At 46.7% G+C, this 10,458-nt stretch overlaps 1 protein-coding gene across 1 annotated transcript; it reads left to right on the plus strand.

Moving 5' to 3' along the window:
• The first annotated feature begins 830 nt into the window (after positions 1-830).
• LOC141050011 (olfactory receptor 5G3-like) lies at positions 831-3,810 on the plus strand. Its single transcript, XM_073546847.1, has 2 exons — positions 831-848; positions 2,896-3,810. Exons 1-2 carry the CDS (start codon positions 831-833, stop codon positions 3,808-3,810), a joined length of 933 nt encoding a protein of 310 aa, XP_073402948.1.
• Positions 3,811-10,458: the final 6,648 nt, after the last annotated feature.

Consider the following 10,458-nt stretch of genomic DNA (forward strand, 5'->3'; position numbering starts at 1 on the left):
GTTTTCCCTAAATCAAATATTGAGACAAGTCCTAGTATTATATTATTGTTACTTATTTATATAGCACTATTAATTCCATGGTGCTGTACATGAGACGTGGTTACATTAAAATACAAATATCACTTACAGTAAACAAACCAACAATGATAGGCTGAAGAGGACCCTGCCCTTGCGGGCTTACATTTTACAAGATTATGGGGAAGGAGACAGTAGTTCGGGGGTGTCATGATCCATGCTGGATCAGGACTGATAAAAAGCACAGGTAACCTTTTTTTTTTCCTTAAGCTGTGCTTAAGTTTGGCATTTGCCCCCGGTGGCCATTAAGTTTTTTACACAGTGGTGTCTTTTGCTCTAAGTTTGCCCCCGGTGGTGGTGAGCGTCATTGCACTCTGGTTTCTTTAGTTAAGTGCACATGATTATAATGCAGATGTGATTGCTCTAGCTCTGCTATAAAAGAGTCACAGGTGTTGCAATCAGTATTGGTGATAGTGTTCATTTCAACCATCCTTGGTGAAGCAAGGAGCTGGAGAGCATTCCTTGCAGCACTGTCTCAGCCCTGGTGTGGAAGGAGTCAGAGGGGATCTCCTTGTAGCTCTGACAGAGCTTGGTGGCAGCTATTCAGGAGGAGAGCTGCATGCTGGTGGTGGACTCTGTTGCCAGGAGCAAGAGCAACAGAGTAAAGTTAAGTGGTGTTTCCCTGTTTGTGTTTTTCCTTAGGCCTGTTTCACACTTGCTTTTTTTTGCAGCGCGTTTTTCCCGCAAAAAAACGCATTGAAAAACGCATACAAAAGCATACAACTGCTGCGTTTTTTTCAAGCATTTTTATGAGCATGCATGAAAAAAACGCAGCGCTTTTAAGCGTTTGTATGCGTTTTTAGTGCGTTTTTACCGCGTTTGCGTTTTTTTCCAACATTAGGTGGCCACTCACACTAACCCAAACCATGACTTTACTAACCCTAACCCTGACCCTAACCCTGACCCTAACCCTAACCCTAACCCTTAACCAAACCATACTTAACCCTAACCCTGACCCTAACCCTGACCCTAACCCTAACCCTAACCCTAACCCTAACCCTGACCCTAACCCTAACCCTGACCCTAACCCTAACCCTAACCCTAACCCTTAACCAAACCATACTTAACCCTAACCCTGACCCTAACCCTTAACCAAACCATACTTAACCTTAACCCTAACCCTAACCCTGACCCTAACCCTAACCCTAACCCTGACCCTAACCCTAACCCTAACCCTTAACCAAACCATACTTAACCCTAACCCTGACCCTAACCCTGAACCTAACCCTTAACCAAACCATACTTAACCCTAACCCTGACCCTAACCCTAACCCTGATCCTAACCCTAACCCTGACCCTAACCCTGACCCTAACCCTAACCCTAACCCTAACCCTGACCCTAACCCTTAACCAAACCATACTTAACCCTAACCCTGACCCTAACCCTAACCCTAACCCTGACCCTAACCCTAACCCTAAACCCCCTTACCTAACCCTAACTTTACCCAAACCCCTAAATTCCATTGTCTAAACTAATGGTAAAAAAAAACGCATGTGCAAAAAAACGCATACATAAGCATGCCAATGCGCACATATGCTCACCATAGACTTATAATGGGTGTCTTGCTGTAAAAAAACGCATTGCGCGCGCATGCGTTTTTTTGAGGCAAATCGGACGCACAAAAAATGCAACAAGTTGCATTTTGTGCGCCCGAGCGCATACCGCAAAAAAACGCATGCGCGGTAAAACGCGTACAAACGCATGTGTATGCGCACATAAGCGCATCCCATGCAAAGTATAGGAAAAAAAAACGCATGCGCTATTTAGCGCTAAATTACCGCGAAAAAAAACGCAAATGTGAAACCAGCCTTAGTGTGTATTAGTACAGCGGTGGGGCCAGTGCCTGTGCCACCCAGCTCCCTAGCAAGGGATAGGTGTAGGGTGTGCTAGGGCGACAGGTTCCTGATCGGCGCCCGGTGCGGAACCGGCATAGGGAACATTAGCAGCATTAGGGACACTGACTCAGGGGAGTGCAGGAGGTCTCCACGTCCCCTTTCCCTATCGCAGGGCCCACTGTTGTAACTGTTTCCCCGTGTCTTGTTGTTTTAGTTACCGGCCTGCGGGCCGTGTCACACAGGACATATTCACGTGTCGCGTCTTGTTGTTTCAGTTACCGGCCTGCGGGTTGCGTCACACAGGACGGGTCATCATGACAGGGGGTTACAGTAGCTCCGATGGTGTTGAGGTGGCCACGTGTTTATTGAGGTTGTAAGCTTTTTTGAAGAGATGCCGTTTGAAGGATCCAAATGTGGTGGATAACTGGACGTGTTGGGGCACAGAATTCCAGAAGATCGGGGATATTCGGGAGAAGTCTTGGAGGCAATTGGGTGATGAGCGAATAAGCATGGAGGAGAGTAGGAGGTCTTGGGAGGATGATAGATTATGTGAGGGAAGATATTGAGAGATTAGTTTGGAAATATATGGAGGAGAAAGGTTATGGATGGCTTTGTAGGTCAGTGTTAGTAGTTAAAACTGGATATGCTGGGAAATTAGGAGCCAGTCAAGAGCTTTGCATAGAGGGGAAGCAAGAGTGTAGCGAGGAGAGATATTAATTAGTCGGGCAGCAGAGTTAAGGACAGACTAGAGGGGTGCGATAGTGTTAGAAGGTAGGCCAAAGAGGACGATGTTGCGGAAGAAGAGGAGGGAGATGATTTGGTCATGCACAAGCATTTTGGTGGAGTGAGGGTTGAGGAAGGGAAGGATTCAGTAAATATTTTTGAGCTGGAGGCTCAAACTTTTATTAATAAAAGTTATTTGTTTTTGGAGTTTAACACCTGACATCATTTCTTTCTTCGGTCTAAAAATAGGAGAACAACAAGACGTTCGTCACACAGTTTTTACTCTTAGGATTTCAAGTCATTCACGGCAAAAGACTTTTCCTCTTCTGCTTGTTCATTGTAATTTATTTTATGATAATATGTGGGAATCTACTGATCATCACTCTGGTGTCCATGAGCAAAAACCTCCACACTCCAATGTACTTCTTCATCTCACAACTGTCCATCAGCGACATCTTGTTACCCACAGATATTGTCCCCAATCTGCTCCATGTTCTATTAAATAATGGGGGGACCTTGACTTTTGATGACTGTATCACTCAATTTTATTTTTTTGGTGTCTTAGAAACATTTGAGTGCTTTCTTCTTGCTGTGATGTCTTACGACCGATATGTTGCCATCTGTAACCCCCTCCGTTATACATCTGTCATGACAAGTGGACATTGTGTGATATTGACCCTCTTTTGCTTTTTGTTCGTACTTTCTCTAATTTTGATTTACACCATAACAATAGCAAATCTAAACTTTTGTGGAGCCAATACCATCGACCATTTATTTTGTGACGTTGTGCCATTGATAGATCTTGCCTGCTCTGACACCTTTATTATACATTTGGAGATGTTTTTATTAGCAACTCCATCTGTCTTCATTCCAGCCACAATCATTGTAGTGTCTTATACTTATATAGTTGTAGCAGTCTTACGGATTCCTTCCAGTACCGGTAGACAGAAAGCCTTCTCCACCTGTATCTCCCACCTCACTGTGGTCTCCATATTCTATGGAACTCTGTTTAGCATTTATGTTGTCCCATCAAAGGGTCTCACACTCACCGTAAGTAAGATCATATCACTACTATACACTGTATTTACTCCTTTGATTAACCCCATTATCTACAGTCTGAGAAATGAGGACATTAAAAAAGCCATTCAAGGAACAGTTCATAAGCTTGCCATCTAGAAATTCATTCACTACTGTATATGCTATACAGATTATTATTATTATTTATATAGTGCCCATTGATTCCATGGTGCTCTACATGAGAAGGGGTTACAAACAAATAACAGATATCACTTACAGTAAACAAACTATCAATCACATCCTGATACAGAGGGGAGAGAGGACCCTGCCCTTTCAGGCTTACATTCTACAAGATAATGGGGAAGGAAACAGTAGGTTGGGGGGTTGCAGCACTTCCAGTGTTGGTTGAGGTGGTAGCTCAGGTAGTGGTGAGGAGGTAGCTGGGTCATTGTATGCTGTAAGCTTTCCTGAAGATGTGGGTCTTCAGGTTCCATCTGAAGGATCCGCATGTGGTTAATAGTTCGATGTGTTGGGGCAAAGAATTCGAGAGGGTGGGGGATATTCGAGAGAAGTCTTGGAGGCGGTTGGGTGAGGAGCGAATAAGTGTGGAGGAGAGAAGGAGGTCTGAGGAGGACCGGAAATTAAGTTACCGGAAGTTAGTGATAGGTTGAAGAGGTGTGTTAGGGATGAGATAAGAGTGGTGGAAAGGTTGGGGAGGAGGTGGGATGGGATGGGGTAGAGTGCACAGGTTGTGAGTTGCAATTTGGAGAGGAGACAATTAAGCTTCCCTTCAGTGATTTTGGAGAGGGAGGTTATGTACTCGAGTAGATGGCTAGTGCAGCTTCAAGTGGCCTCTCATCCGCTTCCTCCACCTCAACATCACACCCAGTACAGTCCACAGAGGTGGTACCCAAATTCACCTTGCTTCATCACGATTCCCAACTATCCAACCATTCAACTGACTTTACGGAACTACAGATGGATGAGTCTGAAGAGCTATTCACACATTCTATGCCATGCTCATCAGAAGTGTATTCAAAAGCTTTGGCCAGTCAAGAGAGGGAAATCTTCACTGATGACAAAAATTTTTTTTAGTTTGGATCCGGATCAAAACAAAGTATGTTACAAAGTAGCAGCATCCTGACCCTCGTCATCAGATGATAACCCCTGTGGGATGTGATCCTAATGAGACTCAGATATTTGAGGCTCACGTGGAATGTACTGTGCTGTCAGGGCAAGAAGAGGAGGAGGGTGACTCCAAGGCAAAGGAATGTGATAAAACAGAGGATGATGAAGAGGTGTTAGATCCCAGTTGGCGTGAACATAGAGGCACACAGCTGAGTAGGTCATCTGAGGAGGAAGACGAGGAGGTTAAATTGCTCTGTCCATAGTAGACACATAGTGATGCAGCCACGATGAGCAATTCATCCTCAACAACAACTGTGCCTCTGACTAGCAGCGTCTGCAGGTCTGAAACTTGCAGGGGTGGCAAGAGTTGCCTAGCTTGGGCCTTTTTTGACACTGAAAAGGATGAGCCAACTCAAGAAACTTGCACGAGTCTCGCATTTCAATGCCAGGCACTGCCGCCGGCACTCGGACCGGAGTGAGCGGCAGCATAGAAATACGTGCAGCTGTGTGCTACTGTCCGAGTGTCGGCGACAGGGCTGGGTATTGATATGCAAGACTTGTGCGAGTTTGTCGCATGTCTGACCCCGGCCTTATTTTCATTTGCACAAGGAAAGACTAGAAGCAATGGCATGAAAATGAATTGGGGGAGACACAGATTAGATATTAGGAAAAACTTTTTGACAGTGAGGGTGATCAATGAGTGGAAAAGGCTGCCATGAGACCTGGAGACTTGAATTAAGTTATGCTAGTTAAGTGTTTCTTCACTATCTTTCTGTTTATAAATATCCTGGATTCTTCTATTCCCTTAATAGGACAGTGAAGAACAGTTGATGTTACATTTCCTTTCTGAGAGAAAACACATGCAAAATAGGAATTTAAAAGTTTGGCTTTCTCAACATCCTGTTTTACCATTTCATCATTTTCATCCTGTAAAAATCCTATAACATCTTTGACTTTTCTTTTACTTTTGACATATACCCAAAATCCTTTTTTATTGCTTTTGACGTCTCTTGCAAGCCTTAATTCATTGTCAGCTAACCTGATTCGTTCCCTGCAGGTTCTGCAGACAGCATTATATTCTTATTTAGATTTGCCTCCCTCTTTTCATTTTATAAACATTTCTTTCTTCCTTTTTAGCATGTGTTTAAGTTATATGTTCATCCATCTTGGTTTCCTAAAAGGCTTCCTATTTTTCTCTCTTTTAGGAATTGTTAACAGTTGTGCTTTGAGAATCTCATTTTTCAAGATTTCACATCCGTCCTAGACGTTTTTGTCCTTAAGGACATCCAGCCATTGGATTCCTCCAATTCTCTTTCTGAGTCCCTAGAAATCTGCCTTTCTGAAATCTAACCTTGACATCTGAGTCTTCACAGGTCTTCCTCCTCTAGTTATCCAAAATTCTAAAATAGCATGGTCGCTACCTCCTAGGGTCCCAGCCACTCTTACCTCCTCAACCATTTCCTCCCTGCTTATAAAGATTAGATCCAAGGTAGCAGATCCCCTTGTTTTCTCCCCTACCTTTTGGAAGATAAAGTTGTCAGCAAGAGAGGATAAGAATTTCCCTGACCTGTTAGTTTTGCCTGAGAGAGATTCCCAACAAAAGTCTGGATAGTTGAAATCTCCCATGACAACGATGCTATAATTTTTGGAGAACTTGGCCATTTGATGCATAAAGAGTTCATCCATATCTTCAGCTTGCACAGGCGGCCTGTAGTAAATGCCTATAATGGTGTCCTTTCCATTGTTCTGTCCTTGTATTCTTACCCAAACAGTTTCCACAGAACTCCCAGTCTCTGAAGCCTGGATCTCGGTGCAGATATACGTGTTTCTAACATACAATGCGACACCTCCTCCTCGTTTATCAAGTCTGTTTCTTGCAAATAAGTTGTATCCTTCTAGCCTTGTATTCCAATCATATGTATTGTCCCACCAAGTTTCAGTGATTCCAATTACATATTTCTTTTCCTGTGTTAGTAGTTCCAATTCTCCTTTTTGTTGCCCATGCTTTGTGCATTTGTAGAGAAACATTTTAGTTTGTGATTAGCTTCTCTTTCTGCAATATTTTTATTATTTAGATTTTTATAGTGGTTTGAAAAAACCACTATATTGTAATCCGAACGCTGCTAACTTCTTCTTTTTAATTAATGTGGCACGAACCGCTACACGCACATACTCCGTTGAGGTGTTGTTTCGAAGCCAGCGTCCACGAGTGGTGTGCTAAGTAATTTTCGTGTCGATTGGATTTGTAGTTTTTGCACAATTTGCGTTTGAAAAACATTTTCCTCAATGCATTTCAATGGGAAAATGTTGCCACAGAGAAAACATGCCCTGAGGCGATTCAAATGGCAGTTAAACTCATTGATATGCGCAGGCACACCCAGTTACTATGCCAACGCCTACGAACTTCACATGACCCCCCCCAGGACAGAGTTTCTGGCAGATAATATCAGCTCTTAAAGCAAAACCCACAGCACAAATGCAAATCTAGCTTCATCACATGACACATGCCCCTGAGAGAGAATGTGCGCCAAAGTGGATTTAGAAGCCCAGTGAGCCAAACTGGCTCTTAAAGGGCCGATGCCCCAAAGTGATTCTTAAAGGGCCGGCAAACCGAAATGAATCTTAAAGGGCCGGAGTGCAAAATCGAAAGCTGAGTGACCCCAGGCTCTAAATCGGAGGCTGAGCCACCCCGGCCTCCAAATTGGAGGCTGATCGACCCTGGCCTACAAATCGGAGGCTGAGCCACCCTGGCCTCCAAATCGGACCCAGAGCGGCCCCGCCCACCAAATTGGACCCTGAGGGGCCCCGCCCACCAAATCGGACCCTGAGGGGGCCCGCTCACCAAATCGGACCCTGAGGGGCCTCGCTCACCAAATTGGACCCTGAGGGGCCCTGCCCACCAACTCAGACCCTGGGGGGCCCCCTCACCAAATCGAACTCTGAGGGGCCCCGCCCACCAAATTGGACCCAGATTGCGATGTCTGTAAAGTCCTGTGGAAATAATAGTGCTATATAAGTGAGTAAAAAAATAAATACAGTCAATAAAGGTTCAAGAGAGGAGAAATGCAACACTGTTTTGGCTTTTCTCTCTTTTTCCTAGAAAAACCTAGAAAACTAAACCTAGGAAACATGCAAAACCTAAACTAGAAAAACTAGCAATCAATAATATGGAGGCTAAGGTCCAACAGGAGGGAAAGGTGGATGTGGCAGAATGGGTGGAAGAGACAAGGGAGCAGTAATTCAATGTGGGGAGGAGGACTCCCAGACAGTGACCGGGCAGGTACCCAGGGGACCGCCATCAGGGTTCCTGAGGGAACGATACTGGGAGGACATTAAAGGGAGAGACTTGACTGAAGTTGCCAGTGAAACAGGGGGCGGGGCAAGGATAAAAGGATCAGGAGGCGCGCTGAAGTGGCAGTTGGGAGAGAGTGTGATAGGAGGCAGGAAGCCAGGTGACGTGGAGGGACACCGACAGGAGCCAATGAGGAGGATACTGCGCACTCACCGACAAGGGAGACATGAGAGACTTTTACCGGAGGCCACTTCCCGCCCCCGTTCGCAGAGACACACGCCCGCCGCCCCCCGCTTTTGTGAGACAGATCCCTTACCTCAGGTCACGGCTGTGACTACACGTAAACCGACCACAGAGGCCTGGACACTGCCCCCGGCCTTCTCCCACTGCAGCGACCCTGTCATCACCGGCCTCAGGGGACACCACCTCATCCTATGCGACATTAGAGGCCCATTTCCTGGCTGAGGAGGGACCCTTATCAGAGGACAGCTACTGGTCATTTGGGGAACTGCATCATTAACGCGCCCCACCATCATCGTTTCTTCGGGGCTTGTTGCGCCCCACCGGCATTGTTTCTTCAGGGCCTGTTGCGCCCCACCGTCATCGTTTCTTCAGGGCCTGTTGCACCCCACCGTCATTGTTTCTTCAGGGCCTGTTGCGCCCCACCATCATCGTTTCTTCAGGGCCGGTTGCACCCCACCGGCATCGTTTCTTCAGGGCCTGTTGCGCCCCACCACCATTGTTTCTTCAGGGCCTGTTGTGCCCCACCGGCATCATTTTTTCAGGGCCTGTCGAGCCCAAATCTTCCCGGAATATCGAGGCGTCAAGACAGCCACATCAACGATCTCTAAGCGGCCGCATCTGCGATCCCGAGTGACGCAAGGAAGGATAAGTGGACTATTGTCATAAGTACTATAGTTTGGCCACGTTCCGGCTTTCTACACCCGGACTAGCCGGGGTACTCCCAGTTTCCTTAGAAAAATATTGTTTGTTTTATTGAGTCCCTGCAAAGACAGATTTGTGTTTACCCATTTCTGCCTGTTCAGCAAAACCCCAGGGGCTCCAATTTATAAAAGTTTATTATACAAGTTATACCCTGTCTTGTGTCTCGTCACTGCATCCTGAGAATCTGCTGGTCACTACACTTGGTGCAGTCTCCGAGCGCAGACAGTGGTGCCCTCGATCAGGGTGGAGCTGTCAACTCTATAAATAATGAGGGTCCCCGCTCCAGCATTTCATTGGGAGCCATGCTGAACAACCTGCCTAGATTTTCCGGCTCCAATACTATGTTATGGAGCTGGACAGAGCGGATGCGGGGGCTCTTTCGGATGCACCCAATGACCCCTGATCTGGAAGCCGAGGTGGCACTCATGGCACTGGATGCGAAGGTGCGGAGGTCAGTGATGATGAAACCTCCGGGGCACCACAACACTTTTGAAAAAGTGTTGCAGATAGTAGAACATACCCATGGGGACCCTACTAATGTGGGAGAGTTAAGAACCCGTTTGTTTAGTCGGATGAAGGTAGAGGGGGAGACGATCACAGAGTATATGAATGTCCTCCAGGAATTGCATACGGCTATAGAAAGAAAGGACGGGGTAGGGGTAGGACCTGTTGACATTACCCTACGTGACTTACTGGTGACTGGCTTGCAAGATCCATTAATCAAACAGGCACTGCAGGAGCAGAGCAGAATGAATCCCCGAATAGACTTTTCAGAGGTGGGAAGTCAGGCACGTGCTCGAGAGCAGAAGCAGGGGATGGCGGTCCCCATGGGGAAAGTCCGAGGTGTGGAGGCCTCTGCGAATGTAGTCGAGGAGCCTCAGTGGGTGGAAAAGATGAAGCAAGAGCTGAAAAGTATTAAGGGCGAGTTGGCCGAAGTAAAGAGAAGAACCGAGACCGGGACTGGACGACCTACCTTTAACCCCGGCTACTGGGGATCACGCTCCCCGCGGGGTGGTCAGCCTACACAGGCCTGGTGTTTTGAGAGTGGAGAACCAGGCCATTTTGCCCGAGAGTGTCCACGGCATGGAAGATACCCACCCCGGCAGCCATTAAACTAAAGGGCTCCGGGCTGGGGAGACGCCACTCGGAGACGAAAACCACCACTAGGAGTGGTGGAAGTCCTGACGATTTGGTAGCAAAGTGTTTGGTGGTTTGGGCAGAAGTGGAGGGCTGGGCCGTCCGGTGTCTGGTAGACACGGGGGTCACAGGTAACCACCATTCCTGCAACATACTTTCAACAAAACTTCCCAGAGGCAGCAAGACCCCAGTGGGGGCCCATGATTAGGCTAATAGCCGCCAACCAATTGCCGGTACCGGTTGCCGGGGTAGTGTGGGTGCAGGTGACGTTGTGCGGCAAATCCCTTGGTCTCAGAGGGGTGGTG

This window comes from Dendrobates tinctorius, unplaced genomic scaffold (assembly GCF_039654945.1).
Source record: "Dendrobates tinctorius isolate UK_male_01 unplaced genomic scaffold, ASM3965494v1 ptg000151l, whole genome shotgun sequence".
Lineage (NCBI taxonomy): Eukaryota > Metazoa > Chordata > Amphibia > Anura > Dendrobatidae > Dendrobates > Dendrobates tinctorius.